Genomic DNA, 19239 nt, shown 5'->3' on the forward strand with positions numbered 1-19239 from the left:
GGTTTGCCTTTGCCAACTGACGTTTATGCAGAGGTCTTTGGACTTAAATCACTAGATTTGAAAAGTTTACATTCTTCAAGCTTGCAAGGCTGTGATTAGTGACGAGGGAAAAGATTTGCATGAAACTGAATTTGCAGTGAAACTCAGTGTTTTGCTTCAGCAAGTAAAAAATTGTAAAACAAATGTCATTTCACTTTCAAGAAAATGTGTGGCATTGACACAATAAGAAAACTGTCTACTTCCTCTCTGGAAGCATTTCATACAGTACATTAAATTCTTCATGCATCTGCCTGTCATTTAGTATTTAAATAAAGATATATAGTGAAAGAAAAGAAAAGAAAACTTACTCCTTTCCTTTTTGTGTAGGCAGTTTGTTGAGCCATCAGATGTGGGGTGTACTCAATGATGTAAGAACATTCCCATTTTTCCAGTTTTGATGATCGTGATCCTAAATATGCACCAAAGACAGAAACAAAACTTGAAACTACATAGTGCATAGATTGTGAGAACCTTCATCCGCAGGAATAAATAAAGAGAAAGAGCAATTGCTAGGCAATAGATGAGTACATGGAGAGGTATATACTATATCTTTCCATATAGTGAAATTTCCTGTAGAGAAAATACTGTAATGTGCACAATGGTACATTTTGGTGCGTCTTTGCATGAAAATGATATCACATTTTTAAAAAATGCACTGCTCTCTGCCACAACAATCTGAATGAGAGGCATAAATAAAATTTGATTTTACTGGTGTGTGGTAGATTACCTCATTCTTCTAGTCATATATGCTTAGCAACACTGTACCAATACCAAGAAAATAGTGGTGTCCATAACGGAACAGAATGGTGTTGAGAAAGATGCAAAAAGACTTCATCTAGGTGAATTTCAACATAAAAAATAGAATCTGTATATTTCAAACCTCCAAAGAATAAAGAAATACCAAAAATGATACAGTATAATGACAGAAAAAATTAAAAATGAAAGCAGTTCATAACACATAAACTCCCATCAACCTGCATGAACATGCAGCCAGCTCTGCTCCACACTACTGATCTGTGATCAGTGGCAATACCTTCTGCCAGACTCCTCCATTGTTGCGAGCTAATCCAACATCAGGATCCAACCCGATACTCACTCATACACTTGTGATGCTCAATCTTTTCCTTAATAATTACTTGCATTAACTTAGCTGTAATCCATATTAAGCTTACTACCCTGTAGTTACGTGAATCAGCCCTATCACTTTTTTATATAATGGGATAACATTTGCTATAGCTTGCAGTTCTTAAGGAATTTTCCCTGTAGCTGCTGGGAGACTATCACCTTTGTCACATGTGAAAGCTTCAGAAAGATGTGAATTTAGAGCTTTAGCTATTTCACTGTCAGCATATTTTAAATTGACCTTACTTCTTCCTAATACATTTCACTGCCTTCTTGAATGTCCTTTTAACAGTAAAATGCCAGTATCAATAAATGCTAACAATGATGCCTGTAGATTTTCTAATTTCCTATTGGTTGGTTGTCCTCTTTAAGCAGAACTTTCAGGCAATGATTGGTCTGCATTTACATTTTCATTGGTTGGCACGAGTATTGAACTGCCCCTATCTCATCCTCCACTCTTAAAAATATTTTTTTGTTAACAGCACTATAAGCTTTTTACAGGGTTTTGTGGTTCCTCATAGAACCATTTAATTCTAGGAAGGATTCTTTGCCTATGAAATTGGTTCTTTCTGCTTTGAAAAATCTTCTTAATTTGCAGGAAAAGGGTTCCATTGTCAAACAATGGTTCTATGGGGACCTGCACAACCCAATAAACTGTCCTTAAAGGGATTTACCAAACCATATCATTTTCTAAGTCTGTTCGGTCCAGAGCAGGGTCATGGGGAGCTGGAGTATATCTCAGCAAGCATAGAGGACGACCATTATTTTTAAAAGTGTAATTATCCAATGTGCTGTAACATGCAGTAAATAATACAATTAAATAATACAATGAATAACATCCAATTACTAGGAAAAGGCACCTAAGTGTATCCCCATATGGACTGCATATAAAAAATATTATAATAGAAATACTTTAAAAAGGGTGTGTGTGTGTCGGGCATCTACTTTTACATGTTAAGGGAATGTAAAAAACATGGACATTTATTTAATAGGATATCTTTAATATGAGGTTCAAGGACGGCAGAAATATCTTTTTTTGAAACGGTTTGTGTTTGCTATATTCTTCGTTATTCCTCTGCATTATTTCGTTCCCATGAACTGTATGGCTGCATTTATTTATGTGTTTGTTTGTTTGTTTGTGCTGTATAATAGGTTTGTCATTACCCAAACATTTTCCAATTAATTTCTGACAAAACATTGACCTGCATGCTATCTTTGACGATTTGCTTGTGCCTGCAGGAGAAGTCAGATTTTCCGCAAGCTTCTTCCTCCATCATTTAAGAAATGTTGCTTTATACATTTTATTGATTTATATATATTTGGTATTTCTAGATAGATAGATAGATAGATAGATAGATAGATAGATAGATAGATAGATAGATAGATAGATAGATAGATAGATAGATAGATAGATAGATAGATAGATAGATACTTTATTAATCCCTAGGGGAAATTCACATACTCCAGCAGCAGCATACTGATACAAAAACAATATTAAATTAAAGAGTTATAAAAATGCAGGTAGAAACAGACAATAACTTTGAATAATGTTAACGTCGCCAAACCCCCCATCCACCCCTGTCCCCAATCCCCCGAGTGGAATTGAAGAGTCGCATAGTTTGGGGGAGGAACGATCTCCTCAGTCTGTCAGTGGAGCAGGACATTGACAGCAGTCTGTCGCTGAAGCAGCTCTTCTGTCTGGAGATGTCACTGTTTAGTGGATGCAGTGGATTCTCCATAATTGATAGGAGCCTGCTGAGCGCCCGTTGCTCTGCCACGGATGTCAAACTATCCAGCTCCATGCCTACAATAGAGCCTGCCTTCCTCACCAGTTTGTCCAGACGTGAGGTGTCCTTCTTCTTAATGCTGCCTCCCCAGCACACCACCGCGTAGAAGAGGGCACTCGCCACAACCATCTGATAGAACATCTGCAGGATCTGAGAACCTACATTTTATTTATTTGTTTTATTTATTTATTTATTATTGGTTCTGCACAAGTCTCACCAGACCCATGCTTTTGTGCTGATAATGTACCGCTACGATCTTATGCACACAGCAACTTCATTATATTGCATGATTTTACAGTAAAGCAAATGAAAAAAAAAATTAATTGCGATTATACAATATATGCAGTTTTTATAATTCTCAAAACTCTTTCATTTTCGAACTCTAAAAATATCTTCGCCATCTTAAGAAGCCTAATACTGTAGACGTATAGGAAACCGAGAAGTGCATAACCACCCACATCCCGCCCCTTGCCCCTTTATGTAGCCCGACTAACATGAACCCTATAGTCACCGATCAACTGTTGTGTATCACGCTTGTTGATTTTGGTTGTCGCTTGTGTGGTACATTAACTAACGGAATGGGCACCTACCAAGTCTACTTCTCGACTGAACAGTCTACTGGAATCAGCTTTTTCGACACGATAACAATAAGCTTGATCGGCACTAATGGTACCAGCGCCAAATTCCTTATCAGTAAATGTGGGCAAGCCTTCGTCACTGGAAGTGTAAGTGCATCATGACACACTGACCAGTAACTGCAACAAAGTGTTTTTCATGCAATTTATTATTGGTGTTTATTTGCTTTTATGACGCGTTGCTTAAAATATATTCTGACAGAAAATGTTATATTGGTTTCATGACTAACTGTATCATAACTGAAATATGGACAGTTGTAGCATTCTTATTTGTAAATTTAATAATGCTCATGCAGAGGGACCCACGGTGTGTAGCGTTAAAGCGGGGAAAGTGTTCACCGTGTGTCTAAAAAAATCCTGTGGGTTTAACTTTAAATCTGAAATTAACTTTACATTTGTCAGTCTGAAATGCGCGTTAAACAAGTTAATAAGGAGAAAATAATCATAAGAAGAGTGTGCAGGGCTTTAGGTGACTAAAACCTGTAGTTTAGCTGAGGTGCAGCCTATAGCGAAGAGCCTACTGAACGGAATTATCTCTTATTTGTCATCCTATGTTTTATGTCCTTGCAAATCTAAAAGCATGAATCTGTGAAACAGCACAGCAAAACACTGCAATAGCAATTTTACAACAGCTGATTATTTTCATCAGTTAAATACTTAAATTAATATGCAACACAACAGCTTGGAGGTTGCACCTTTATCACCTTTATTTTTTCATGTTCATTCGTTATGATTTTCTTTGAATTTCGTCCTTCCTTCACTCTAAAACTTTGAAATGCAACATGCTGACTGGCGACATACACCGGCGCTGAATGAGAGCAGGTTGGTGGCTGAGATGGTCCAAACGGGTTCCATCCAGGAATTTTTCCAGCCTTGCGACGACTACAAGATTGGTTCCGGCGATCCTGTACACTCTTAAAAATAAATGTATCAATGCTGTACTTCAGAGTCATGCCATAGGAGAACCATTTTTTGGTTCCCAAAAGAACCATCTGCATGAGGGTTCCGGAAAGAACTGTTTATGTTGATACATAACGGCTCCAGAAATCATAATGATAACAGATCTATATCAAATACCAATAAGCTCATAATTTTAAAAGCTCTTGCTGCATACAGCAACTTGGACTTAGTTCAAGTTTAATAGATGTAGATGGCAGTATCCTGCTATAGGTAGCCGACTGTATATTAAAGATTTCTGTTTTTTCCACATATTAGGATTCTTTCCCTTTTCACAGCCGAAAGAATCAATGTCATATACAGAGTACAGAATGAAATCGTTCTTCTCCAAACAATTGTTCAGCCAGGCAACCAGTGTCATTACAAATCGGCATTTTTAATGTACCGGATTAAAAGACGGGTGAATGAAGCACATTTATTACCTAATTGTCTTTCCGAAGTCACTTTGAAATCATCTAAGAAAAAAAGTAAATGTTAATTATCAGCTATATATCCGTAGGCTATAGCCTTGAATGAAATTCTATTTTAAGTCTGAATATATTCTTTCCTCAACGGCCGCTAAGCCACTTATTTATGCTTTCAATCGAACTTTTTAAATCAAATGTACTTTTCCTGCTCATATTATTATTATTATTATTATTATTATTAATATTCACACAGATTTCTGTTTATCAGATATTTGAGGTTTAAAAATGTTTTGCCGTACGTTTTACTACTTGAGACATTCGATGACTGGATAAATTCTTGTCCAACGTGAACATTTATCTAATGCAGCATTTAAACATAGCTTTACAAGTTACTAGAAAAGGAACAACAAACAAGATTGGTGAGAATATTAATGAATCAGTAACAAAGAAAAATAAATCTATACTATCTTGTAATACAGAAGGGGTGTTGTGTTTTTGTGCGCTTAGGATTCTTTACTTTTTATTTTCTTGTTAAAGTTGCGGGATCACTCAGTCTTTTATATTCATTTTACAATCGTAAGACGTGCATTAAGCAGGCCAAGTGTTGGTTCGGGTTCAGGTCTGTTCCTTGGTGTCACACGCTTGTCAGCTTATCACAATCAAGTACTTTTTCCTGCGAAACATCAAACATAAATGTCGAAACTGCAGAAATGCAGTGTGGACCATTATTCTATTCCTGCAGTGCTGTAGTTTTTGTGTTATTTAAATATTCTTGTTACTGGTTATAATTTAACGGTATCAATATAAAAACAGCTATAATACACAATCCATTTAGCTGTATGAGATAACGTAATAATACCAAAATATAAAATAGGCAGCCGACAAATATTTTAGTCATTGGGTATGGTCTTTTTTTATTTTATTTATTTTATTGTAAGCATTCCATATAAATAGACCAATTTTTACAAAAATAGGATTGAAAACAAATCAACCCCCACCCCTGAGAAAGAGAGCATGGCTAACAGAGTAAAACTTAAAGCTAGTAAAAATAAGTAAATTGATTAGTAGCAGATAAAGATAAATGGAGAAGAAAAAGAAATGGAGAGAGAATCTGCTTCCTCAGTGCTTTAAGAGCTTATTCTAAAATGTTATTGATTAGATCCTGCCAGGTTTTGAAAAAGTTCTGCACAGAATTTGATTTTTTTCCAATTTCAAATAATATAAAACATCAGTTACCCACTGACTTAAAAGAAGAGAGTTAGGATTCTTCCAGATGAGCAAGATAAGTCTACGAGTCAATAGTGTAGGAAAGGCAATCGCAGTTTGTTTGACCTCCTCCATTTTAAGCCCATCTGAAAGAACACCAAACACAGCTGTTAATGGGTTAGGAGAGATTGTGACACCAAGGCTGTCTGAAAGGCATTTAAAGATTTTGGCCCAGTCCAGTGAGGCTGAAACTTGATTGCAGTGGGATCTTGCCGTGGAAACATTTCTAACAATTTTAAACGAGACAGATGTGCTCGATAGATGATTTTAAGTTGAATAATTGTATGCTTTGCACATATGGAGCTCGAGTGAATTCTCTGCATTGCCACCTTCCACTCCTTTTCTGATATGTTGAGTAAGAGATCTTTTTCCCATTGTCCTCTTGGATCTTTGAAAGGGAGGGATTGTAAAATGGTTTTATATATTGCAGAAATGCTATCTGAGTCTTCGAAACTAAGTCATTGCGTATGATCTAATGTTTAAATAGCACAATTCATGTTGTTCAATGGAGAAAGAAGTGTTGGTTTTCTAATTTGTGCTACAATTTGGCAAGTATATCGAGATAACTCAGTATAAATAAGATTCTATAATAAAACGAAATCAGAACACACTGAAAATGTATTTTGCTAACCATGAAAGCATTTTTGCTTCTCACAGTGCAAAATTATGGGTGTTAAAAGGAGGCGTTCCCGTATGCAAATATACATACCTTATGCAAATTTAGAATTCTGTGCCGTTATGAGTTTATGGCAAAGCAACAGTTATAAAAATCGTAAAAATGTGTTACATATTGGGATAAACAATTAAATGATACTTAGAGCTAGACACTGCTTAAATTTAAATGTACATGTTTTTAACTATTTAATCAGGTTTTTTACTACGAAAATTAACGGTTAATGTAATGCATTTTTACTGGATTTTTTTATAGTATGTGCTCAACTGTTTGAGCTCCTTACACTGTTCCAAAGAGATGCTTCTAGTGTTTGACCGACATGAGAGTACAGAGTCATGCTTTTTTATTGCCTGGACATGAGCCTGCATTGTGCAAATTAGAAAAATGCATGTATGGATGGAAGGATATTCCAGTTAGTGTATAGCTGTATGGATGGTTGGGTGAACGGATTTGGAACTTGGCCTGCAATTAATACCTACCCTCTGTCCAAGGTTAATTCTTACTACGCACAGAGTGCTGTCAGTGTATACATTCTGTCATTTCATTATCTTCTTACTGAAACTGGCTTAAAAAAGAATGAATGTTTTTACTTTGTGTGTGAATTTGGACAGTGCTGGATTGATTTCTGTAAGGAAAGTCTTCAGCTGACTGCAGCACTGACTGGGACAAAGCAGGTTTAGAAAATGGATGAGTAAAATATTAACACCCCATACAGTTAATACTGAAGATGCCCTACATTGCTCCATTATCTTTGGTGATACCATCACACTCAAAATAATCTTTGGATTTTTAGTTATTTTTTTATGTCAAGTTTTTACATTTAAATAAATTAAACTTAAACATAATTTGCTGTGTTTACTCAGTAAATTTACTTTGTTTTAATGTAATGAAATTAATTATACAACATACAGAAAATTTTGTTCAGATTACATTTAAGCCACATACATCATTACTTCATATTTAGACTATATTAGTATTGTGTGTAGTGGTTCATTTATAACCGCATAAGGTAAAAAGAAGTTTATAGAGCAGCCAAAAGAAGAAGAAGATTAAAATAAATTTTGTATACATATTACATTATACAATCCACCTTTTACCTGTTATAATCTCCTTCCAGTTACAGCATCACTCTCAAAAGAAATGGTTGCTTGCATTTTTCATGTAATCTTAACATTAATTACACTGTTGTATTGGAAACAAAGAAAACAATACTTTTCTGCTGTAAGATGGGCGACTTGTATCAAAAAAAAGTATCATAAACCCACAACTCCATAAAACCCATGGCATTTGGAAAAAAATGTTTTACTAAAAGCTCTTAACTTGCATTCCAAGTATACAGAAGTGTGCATATCCCTCAGAAGTGTTGACAACAAAAAGGGCATCTTTATGCAAAATATCATACTTTATGCAAACATGGGATAATCATGTACATAAATCTTGATTATTTTAAGTCAAATTTACTTAATTTAACTGTGTATAGGGAAAATGACAATAGCATGTTTTGAGGTTTAAAAAGGTGTTAATTTTAAGATATTCATAAAATAACTGAGTAATAACAACAGTTCCCCAAATGGATAACGCTTCTGTTGAAAGAAAATAATTGAACTGCTTTGTTAAAACATAAATTAATTGTGCTAATTTGACAACTGACAAACTGAAGTCAATTTAAATAGAAAAGCTAAGTAATGTGAGCAAACAGAATTAAGTTAAAGTAACCTAAATTACATACATAAAGTGAACAGCCCCAATAGTTCATTTTCTGAGTGAAGTTTATACATTCATTCATTTTAATGAGTCTCTTTTCCATTGCAAGGTTGCTTGTAAGGGATTTCTGTTCTTACAGCAAAATAAGTAGCAAGTAGCAAATCACATCTCAGACACTGATTCACACATAGGTCACATGGGATCACCAATCAACCTACAACAAATGCTTCAGGATGGCATGGAAACTCACACAGACAAGACAAGAACACACACCTACTTAACTCATGTTTCCTGAGCTGTGAGGAGGCTAGGTAAACCATTCAGGCACTAAGCCAGTGTTCTGACATCCATATCTTACTTAACTAGGTTGTCCTAACATTAGAAAATGTTAGATTTATTCTGAGAAACATGAGAAAAGCTAAGCAAAATGACACCTTTTATTGGCTAACTAGAAAGATTACAATATGCAAGCTTTCGAGGCAACTCAGGCCCCTTCTTCAGGCATTACATCTTGCCTGAAGAAGGGGCCTGAGTTGCCTCGAAAGCTTGCATATTGTAATCTTTCTAGTTAGCCAATAAAAGGTGTCATTTTGCTTGGCTTTTCTTTACATTCATAATGGCTAACACGGTACAACACCCTAGTACTTCTGAGAAACATGTTATTTATGTTAAAAATTAAGTTTTTGATTTGATATTTATATATAAAAAGCATGAAAAAGTATACTTTTATTGTGATATAAAGTTTTTCACCTTCAAGGTTTGCATATCAGTAGTTTTGTGCATGTGCAGAATTTGAGGTTGCACATTCGATGACAGCAGGTTGTTTCAAAGTAATTTGTGATGTTAGTACACCAAAAAAGCTACACCCCACTGGAATTTTAAATTCACTGAAGATAAAAGAATACAAGACGACTAAACTAAAAATATAATTTGTTCAATAAAAAGCAGTAAAAAAGATACAATGAACGTTGAAATGCATACGGTATTCTTTACATGATATTCACGCAGCTCAGAACACTAGAATTAATGCATAAATGTCTCTTAAATTTTAAATATTCAAACACCTTCGATTAAGATGATGTTGGAGAACTGAAAAAATTTCTGGTACCTTGTAGGTCAGATTTAATTTCTCATGTCCTACAACACATAGAAGCAGCTGAGCATCAGAAATAATATTTGTTTCAGTATACGCTGACCTTGTGTGTTATAATGTAGATGAGTTATCTTACAGTTCTCAGTTATTGTGTTTGGGAGAGTGTCCCTTAGCACAATGTCTTGCAAGGCCCAGGTGATTTGGGATCCATCTCTATATGACAGTGATGCTAGGAAAATAGGAAAAGAGTGCCATAAGACTAGGACAAGAAAGGGAAGTCTAACTGAAACAACCTATATTGTGATTCACTAAATGTAGGGCTAATGGCAGGAGGCATCAAGTCATATATTTACTGGAAGTGTCCCAGGTGCACAGAAGTGGCCAACTAGCAATGGGGAACTAATTGGAATTGAATTGGATTCTATCCAGACTGACAGGTGAAAACACAAGTAGTAGACAGATTATCTCAGGATTGTCTGCCATGTTGAATGTGTGCACAGGCTCAGGACTGCAGGGACACTTGGAGTTGGTATGAAGAATTCTAGGAGTTCAGTCCCAGGAAATTCAGAGGGTGTTCCTGACAATGGAAATCTCCTTAGCAAGTATCTAAAAGCTCTTTTTTGGTTACGCCTAAAGTTAGGAATGAGCTGGAAGGATTGTGCACAAGCTCTTGACTAGCAAAAGAAGGAAGAATTCTAAGGGTCTGTGAAAAAGGCATGCAAGGTAAGAGAGGTAATTTTCTATAAACACTGCCTAATTTCAGTGCCAGTGTAGTGGAACATGGGGATGCTCTGTTCAATCCGTAACAACAAAACCACACTTTTATAAATAATGTTTCTTTAACGACACTTTATGGTTCTTACCGGGTTGTGTGGTTCCTCATAGAACTATTGCTTGACAAAGACCTTTTTCATTCTGGAAGGGTTCTTTACATGTGAAGTCGGTTATTTGTGCTTTGAAAAACTCCCTAAAATGTAGGAAAAAGTGATTTTTTAATATGATAGGCTCCCTATAAACATTTAGAAAATCTGAATTTAGCCTATGTTATTGTAAGCAACAAGAGTCCTTTTAAAATCCTGACCCATTTGTATTTCACAAATCTGTTCATGGTTATTTACTGTATGAAGCCTATTGTGAATCAAAATAAATAAAAGTTGTTTCTGGAACCTTTATGTGGATGGGTCTTTCGGGAAATAAAAATTGTTTCCCTGTGACATCTCTTTGAAGAACCGATTGGGTAAATTTAATTTTAAGAGTGCAGCTGTGAAAAATATTGTGGCATAACCCTTCTATCTATAAAGTATAAGATTTTTTTCAAGATACTGACCAAAAGACTGACAGCACATGTACACTATATCTTAGGGGACTACCAGTGTGGCTTTGGTGCTAACTGATCCACCATATATCAGATTTTTACTGTGAGACACATCTTAGAAAACTGTTATGAATACAATGAAAATGTTCAGCAATTGTTTTATCAACTTCAAACTAGCATAATAGTGTGATAAAGGGACAAATGTAATAGGTCATGAAGGAGCTAGATTATCAGGGAAGGTCAAAAGACTGGCTCAATTAACCCTCAGGAAGACAATGTGAAAAATCAAAATTGATGTGCCAAGGGGTTTTAAAGTAAGTCACAAATTAATAAAAGACAATGGTCGGAAGACTAATTAATTCAAAACACAATACATATACTCCTCTAGAAGGCAATAGAATAAAAATAGCCAGTTTATGCATCTGAATTAAACCAGTTAAAAACAATGCCAAATGTTTAAGTTTTTTTGGATAAGTGATTACAGAAGATAATGAGAAAGGAGATCAAAGCTAGAACTGAAACAGGTAACAGAACCTACCCAGATCTGCATAAACATTTCAAAGCTGACCACATACTGAACAATTGTGAGATGAGTAGTGACCCATGGCACAGAAATATGAGCAATAAACCACTATCAATGAGGAACTCTTAAGCAGATGGAAGAGGAAGATATTTAAGATAGTTATTGGCCCCAAAAATGATGGAGGAAAATGGAGAACCAGCAAGAACAGTAAGTTTAGGACCTAGACAATCAACTAGATATGGTGGCTGGAAGAAGAAGTAACAGATTCAGATGGCTGAAGCAAAATATTAGAATTACTGAAGGCATGAGTGCATAATAAAATTTTTGCTGAGAATCCAGGAGTATTCTGCCAGAGGGGCAGATCAAGGAAAATATAAATAAATGATGTGGAGGGTTATGTAAGGAATTGTGGAATTAAAAGATAGAGAACCAGAGCAGCTGACAAGGAAGACTGGCCTGAAAATGTTCAGAAGGCTAGGCCCCTTCATTACCTATAGCATCAAGGAGTGTGTAAGTCAATAGCGAGGTAAGAGAAAGGAGTATGTTAGTGATAGTGAGATGGGAAGTGGACCAGGCACTCCATCCGAAATACAAAATGACTATCCTAGTCACCCCACCAGACAGAAAGAGACAAAATAAGGGTTAGATTATTCGGGCAGGACTCGAGGGTTTTGTTCTACACACTACCTTTTAAGATTAAGTTGTGTCCTCCATAAAGTAATCTTTCTGTTGTGCTAAAGCCAATGTCACATTATGTAACTTCTAGTCAATGTGTATGTCAGACTTAGTGACTACAAATGCTGATCTAGTTGCTGGACCATATCATTTTAAATAACTGAAAATTGATGGGCATGTGACACTTGGAAATCTCATGCTGATTTTTCAGCATAGTTGTGATCTTCCCTTTTTGTGACAGCTAACTACGTGCTGCCTGACAGAGCCAAAGGGTTAGCAGTTTTAATAGGTACAAAGAGCTCATCCTGAAATCTTGGCTTTTTTCTTTTTCTTTTTTCTATTCTGTTCTAGTACAAAAACAGGAGACATCAGACAGACGAGCTTGTCTTCTGTTTGTGAGATCAGAAATACTTGCGTTCATCATACCTCGTTGCTGCATTACTGCACAGTATATGCATTGCAGTTCCAGATGAGCATTCATTTGTTGATAGCTCTCATACATACAGAGCTCTCCCCTACAACTAAAGACAAAATAAAACCTGTTTGATTTTAAGACAGTAAGTCAAGGTCTAGTTGGACTGAATCTCTGGGCATGTCAAATTTTGCAAAATGCTTCATATGGGCACATTGCCAGCTGTCTCAGACTCTCTAAGATAATGTAAATGAAGTTTACAACTGAAAACTGCGGGAGAAGTTGTCTAATGCAACATGGCCTTAGGAAAGTAAACCCTTTATTTTAATATTTAATAAACCTTTTATATTTTATTCCATCTTAGAGTGACCCCTGATACATAATCATCCCATACAAGACAACACTTCTATTTTTTAAGTTAAAAAAGATCTGCTCATAAAAGAAGGATGAAATTGTAGATTAACAACACCAAGTTCTAATTTTTACAAAGGTAGATGAAAGGCTTTGTTGCCGACTCATTCACATTAAAAACCTTTTCAGTAAAGGCATAAAGTAATATCCATCAGAAGAACATGCAAACTTCCTGCAACAATTTTCTGAGTGCTTAGTTTTGAACACAAGACTTTGGAAATGGGAGACAGCAACTTGTACTACTGCACCACAATGACACCCCATATGACATTAAAGCTATGGTTCATTAAATGGCTTCAGTAAATGGAGTTGAAAACTTAAATTCTCCAGTGAGTACTCCTTTGATGAACTGGGAGACTACCACTCAAACCTTTGACTGGGGTCCCCACTGACTACTGATCTCTTTAACCAGACGTTCATTTCAGCCTTTCCATCAAACTATTCATATTGGGGGCCTCTGTATCTATAGTCAGCTCCTTTCTTCAACAAGTTTTGTAATCTGATGTTACTTCTTGCCTTCACGTAAATTCATTGCCCAACTACTTCTCTTTTTTGATTTATCATACTCCCCACATCTATAAACAAGCTCTGGTGTGTGTGTTACCCTTTTAATGAAATATATCAAATATGATTAGTTTTATTACTGTTTTTTGTTTTTATTTTATCATTTTACTTCCTAGAACCATATTCTGCCTTTTGGATATCACTTCCTGACTACCTGAGAAGAGCTTTTCTGTGATAGTGAGCAGGCACGCACAAATGTGCAGCTAGCACACAAAGAGGAGGGTGAAGGCCCAACTTCTCATACCTTAAACTGCGCACACTTTTTGCAATGAACACCTTCACCTCCCTTCAATTACTAGCAACAGATATGAGGCATGTCTCTTCTGGCTTGCTGGTGAAGTCCACCAATCTTTGCATCCTTCTGCTCAATCATTGGGAAGCTACATAGACATACACACTCGCATATTGTTAACAGATGCTACATATGATAAAGCAATGTGTTAAGTTGTGGCAAATAAGTGCTCCAGTCTTCCTCTCTGACATGGAGTTCACTTGGCACAAGGTTTGGTCCTGCCATATAACATCAGGTTGCTGTACCTAGCTGGACATGTTAGCATCTGGCTCCCCACTGATGTTGAAGTCTTTCTGCATTTTAGGGTGTTCACAAGCTGTCTTATATTAGGTATTTCATCAGTCAGATAGACAGCTACTTACCTGCATGGTCTCAGAACGCTGCCTGTAAATGGGAAAGGTTTACAATTGATGTGGCCTCAAAACTTTCATAGCACTACTCTTTTATGTCCTGTTAACCTAATAACTAAACTCATCAAAGTCATCTACATCTGTTCTATCTGGGTATAGCAGTCTGAGTATTAAATGTTGAGTCGTTCTGCAGTATGCATAACACTTTTGATGCCATGTGTCTTAACTCCCATTATAACTGTGGTTGATTGAGTAGCAGCTCTTCAAGAGCTCATGAGGCATGGAGGATTTAGGCTTTTAGGCCAATCACCACTCACTATTGCTGTTTGACTATTTTTGCCTTGTAGGTACCATCTTCTCACAGAGTTCTTCCTGGGTCAGGGTACCATCTGTTTCATTCTGTGAAAATTAGCTTAGACCCAGCTATCTCTAGCACTGCAGGCTGATCTGTACTAAAGCAAAGCAGGCTATTAATTTCTTTTTCTGTGAATGGCACCATCTGTTCCAGAAAGGATGGCAATTTGCTTATAGTTTCATGGCAGAACTGTCTTTCCTTTTTCAGAGCCTGGCTGCCTACAAAGATTAACATCTCAGTGAGCTTAACAGGTACCATATTCTTTCAGAGTATTACAGGTTCAGATGGTTACTCTTCACTGTTTCAGGAGTTCACTTCTGAGGTGCAGGAAATTACAAGAGGGTCCCAAACAATAGGTACTTCATGCTATAGGGACATGAACTGCAAAGTGTGCTAAAAGAAATAAGAGGAACATTTATGAAACACATGAACATTGCTTTAACGGTAGAAAATAACAAAAATATATCAATACAGACTTACGTAAAATACATATACAGTATAACAAATAGAAAGGTAGAGTCCTTATATATGGTATTGTATTCTAAGTCTTCAAGGATGAGTACGAGGCTAACGTCAGATGACCAAGAGGACAGAAAGAAATAAAGAAAAAGAAAACATTTCAGCTAACAAAGATAAGAAAGAGAGAGATTGGGAACATGCACTGATACAGTGCATTGCTGCACCCACCACACAATGAACCACCTCAGGATCCCAAATTAGGACCTGTGTAATGGGTGACACCTCAACACCACATTAGTTTGAATGGAACAGTGTGAGGTTTTTACAGTGGCTGGAGTGCCAATCATGCCACCAACTCCCACGTTTTCCCTGCAAGTTGGAGGACCTGTTTCTAGGGCTGGATGCAGGTTAACATCATTTCCAGGATGAAGTAATTGCAGGTTAAGGGCCTTGCTCAAGGGCCCAACAAAGCTAAGCTGGAGAAAAAAAAATCTTCAGGGGATCCATGATCATAAAACCATCCAGGCTCAACGGCATATTCTACCCAACATAAATATGCTTAAGTCATTCCTCATTGTTTCCAGGCTCTTGCCCCAGATGATTACAATACAATACAATACAGTTTATTTTTGTATAGCCCAAAATCACACAGGAAGTGCCGCAATGGGCTTTAACAGGCCCTGCCTCTTGACAGCCCCCCAGCCTTGACTCTCTAAGAAGACAAGGAAAAACTCCCAAAAAAACCTTGTAGGGAAAAAATGGAAGAAACCTTGGGAAAGGCAGTTCAAAGAGAGACCCCTTTCCAGGTAGGTTGGGCGTGCAGTGGGTGTCAAAAGAAGGGGGTCAATACAATGCAGTTCACAGAACAGAACAATTCCTCAATATACTAAAAAATAAAAAATATAAATTTTAGAATTACATAGCAGAATTTAACAGTAGATGATATATCCCATAATAAGATATGGATTTGTGTAGAGTCCTGGAGACCTCATCCTTCAAGCTGCCTCCCCCATTTGGCCATTCCACGGCTGAAACAGTGCTGGGCCAGCCAATCCGATGAAAGGACCCCTCTTTCCCACGATTCCTGCGATCCTCCATCTGGGATGACTTTTCCTTAGGCAGGCAAAACAACTTGGCAGGTGGGCCGTGGCACCAAGTGCCACATTTGAGTACCGAGAAGAAAAACAGAATAAGTGAGAGTTAGTATACAATTATAACTGTCATGTTACTTATGTTTAAGTGCTAATGACTAACAACAGAGATGCAGTATGTACCGTTAATCAGCAGCTCTAGTCAGGATATGCTAAACTGAAGTAGTGAGTCTCCAGCCGGGATTTAAAAGCTGAGACCGAAGGGGCATCTCTTATAGTAGCAGGCAGACCATTCCACAGTTTAGGGGCCCTGTAACTAAAAGCTCGACCTCCCACTGTTATTTTATTAATCCTTGGAATCATAAGCAGACCGGCATCTTGAGATCTTAATGTGCGCTCAGGTTTGTAAGTCATGATAAGTTCAGACAAGTAAGCCGGACCTCGACCATTTAATGCTTTATATGTTAAAAGAAGGATTTTGAAATCTGCCCTAAACTTAACTGGGAGCCAGTGTAAGGATTTAAGAACTGGAGTTATGTGTTCGTATTTTCTTGTTCTTGTAATAATTCTCGCAGCCGCATTTTGGATTAACTGGAGGCTGTATAAAGAACAGTTTGAACATCCAGTGAACACCGCATTGCAGCAGTCAATCCTACTAGAGATAAATGCATGAATTAGTTTCTCAGAATCCTGTTTATTTAAAAAGCGCCTTAATTTCCTAACATTTTTAAGATGGAAGAAACATGTTTTGGACAACTTTGTAATATGCGCTTTAAATGACATGCTAGAGTCAAAGATAACTCCTAGATTGCGGGCTGATTCAGTAAAATTGACTGGAATTCCCACTGAGTTAAATGACAAAATATTGTTGTGATCAGCATCATTCCCTCCAACAATTAACATCTCTGTTTTATCTGTATTTAAAGACAAGTAATTCTTATTCATCCACTCCTTTAATTCACTAACACAATTAATTAAAGACAGCATTGGAGAAACTTCATCTGATTTAAATGAAAGGTATAACTGGGTGTCATCTGCATACGAGTGAAAATTAACATTATGTTTCCTAATGAGAGATTCCAGTGGAAGCATGTACAGTGAAAACAGTAAAGGTCCCAGTACTGAGCCCTGCGGGACACCATATTGAACTTCTGTGTATAATGATGGAGTACTGTCAGCACATTTCTGTACATATTGGAATCGATTTGATAAGTAAGAACTAAACCAAGCGAGCATGGTGCCTGTAAGCCCAACATCATTTTCTAGCCTGTGCAGTAAAATAGAATGGTCGATGGTGTCAAATGCTGCACTTAAGTCCAACAACATAATTACAGTGGAGTTTCCTTCATCAGAGGATATCAGAATGTCATTTACAACCCGTGTTAGTGCCGTTTCTGTACTATGACCAGTGCAAAAACCAGACTGGAATTTCTCAAATAAATTGTAATGCGTAAGGTGTGTCTGAAGCTGACTGGCGACTACTTTTTCTAGTATTTTAGAGAGAAACGGTAAATTTGAAATAGGCCTATAATTATTTAGTATATGTGGGTCAAGGTCTGACTTTTTAAGTAATGGTTTAATGACTGACACTTTTAGTGTATCAGGTACTGTGTCATGCAATAATGAACTATTGATAATGTTTAAGATAGGTGCTGCAAGAACATCCATTGCACTTTTTACTAGTTTTGTTGGCACTGGATCTAGGGAACAAGTAGTGGGCTTCATTTTAGAAATTAAACTTAATACTTCCTGCTCAGTTACAGGATTAAAATTACTAAAGTGCTGAATGCAATGTGAGACAGGGTCTGCTAAGCTAGTATTTGGTTTGTACTGTGATGCAGAGATCTGGGATCTTATATTTTTAATTTTCTCATTGAAGAAGTTCATAAAGTCTGTACTGCTAATGTCTGTTGGTATTTTGCACTGTTGATCTGAATTTCCATTTGTTAATTTAGCCACTGTTCTAAACAGTGCCCGAGGATTTTTATTATTTCTATCTATTAATGTAGAATAATATTCTGACCGAGCTTTAAAGAGGGCTTTTTTATATTTATTAACACTCTCTGTCCATGCAATTTGAAAGACATGTAGCTTTGTTGTTCTCCATCTGTGCTCCAGTTTTCGACACTCTAATTTAAGAGCTCGAGTGTTTTCATTAAACCAGAGAGAGTTTCTATGTGCTTTGATCACTTTTGTTTTGATTATATATTATATATGATTAGATGCCGTGGGTCTTGTGGACAGCTGGGGCACCCAACTTCTATCAATTATCACAGTATATTGATCAGGTGGAGTTAGAACAAAACACCAATACAGAAAAAACAGAGAAGAAATCAGAAAAAGTAGAGATTAGTAATGATTGCAAATCCATGTAATATACAGTAATGAATAAAACTATCAATCATAATGGCAGACTCCACCCAAACATCAGCTCTATTGGAAAATTTGCCATCAAGTATATAATTTTAAAACATATTAACCTAAAAACTCAAAAAATCCATTCGCAAACAATGACTGCTGGGCCAATACAGAATTGGCAGTTAAGTGTATGATTCAAATACAAAAGCCTTCAGCTGCATGATTTTTGCAAACATGCTGCTAAGTCATTAGCTAGTAACAGCCAACTAACTTATTTAAGATAACATTTGCAGTTGTACAATTTAAAATCATCAGAAAGATCAAATGAGTCCAGTTTGTCTAACATAAGCCAACTTCCTCTTTACATGTATGACTGACCATGCAACACTGAGCATTGCATAGTGTAGATTGTTAACTTATGATAAAGGTCTGTAAACAGTCCCTTTAAATCAGCTATCTAATGGAAAGGATGTGTAACTCATATATGTGGCCAGAGGCCAGTTCTCTATTCATTCACTGTAATTCACTGTAATTTCTTTTTTTTTCTTTGGTGGAGTTTTTATGAGCTATTTTCAGGCATGGCCCGAGTTAAGACTTGATGTAGTAATAGCACTTATACTTACAAAAGTTGCAGAATTTTTCTCTTTTTTTCTCAGTGAGACTGATGCTTGTCAAGGTTAGAGAACTGTATCTGTTCAACATATTTAAAGCATGGGAAATATTTGGGCAAAAATATATAATAATGTAATGG

General features: G+C 36.5%; 1 protein-coding gene across 1 annotated transcript in view; it reads left to right on the forward strand.

Moving 5' to 3' along the window:
• The first annotated feature begins 3451 nt into the window (after positions 1-3451).
• The window catches only part of LOC114648909 (polyunsaturated fatty acid lipoxygenase ALOX8-like), an 80295-nt gene continuing 64507 nt past the window's right edge, over positions 3452-19239 (forward strand). Inside the window, exon 1 of the mRNA XM_028798238.2 lies at positions 3452-3673. Coding sequence (XP_028654071.1) covers positions 3527-3673 — 147 coding nt within the window. The 5' untranslated portion in view covers positions 3452-3526. The remainder of the gene's footprint in view (positions 3674-19239) is intronic.

This window comes from Erpetoichthys calabaricus, chromosome 3, assembly GCF_900747795.2.
Source record: "Erpetoichthys calabaricus chromosome 3, fErpCal1.3, whole genome shotgun sequence".
In the NCBI taxonomy this organism is placed as follows: domain Eukaryota; kingdom Metazoa; phylum Chordata; class Cladistia; order Polypteriformes; family Polypteridae; genus Erpetoichthys; species Erpetoichthys calabaricus.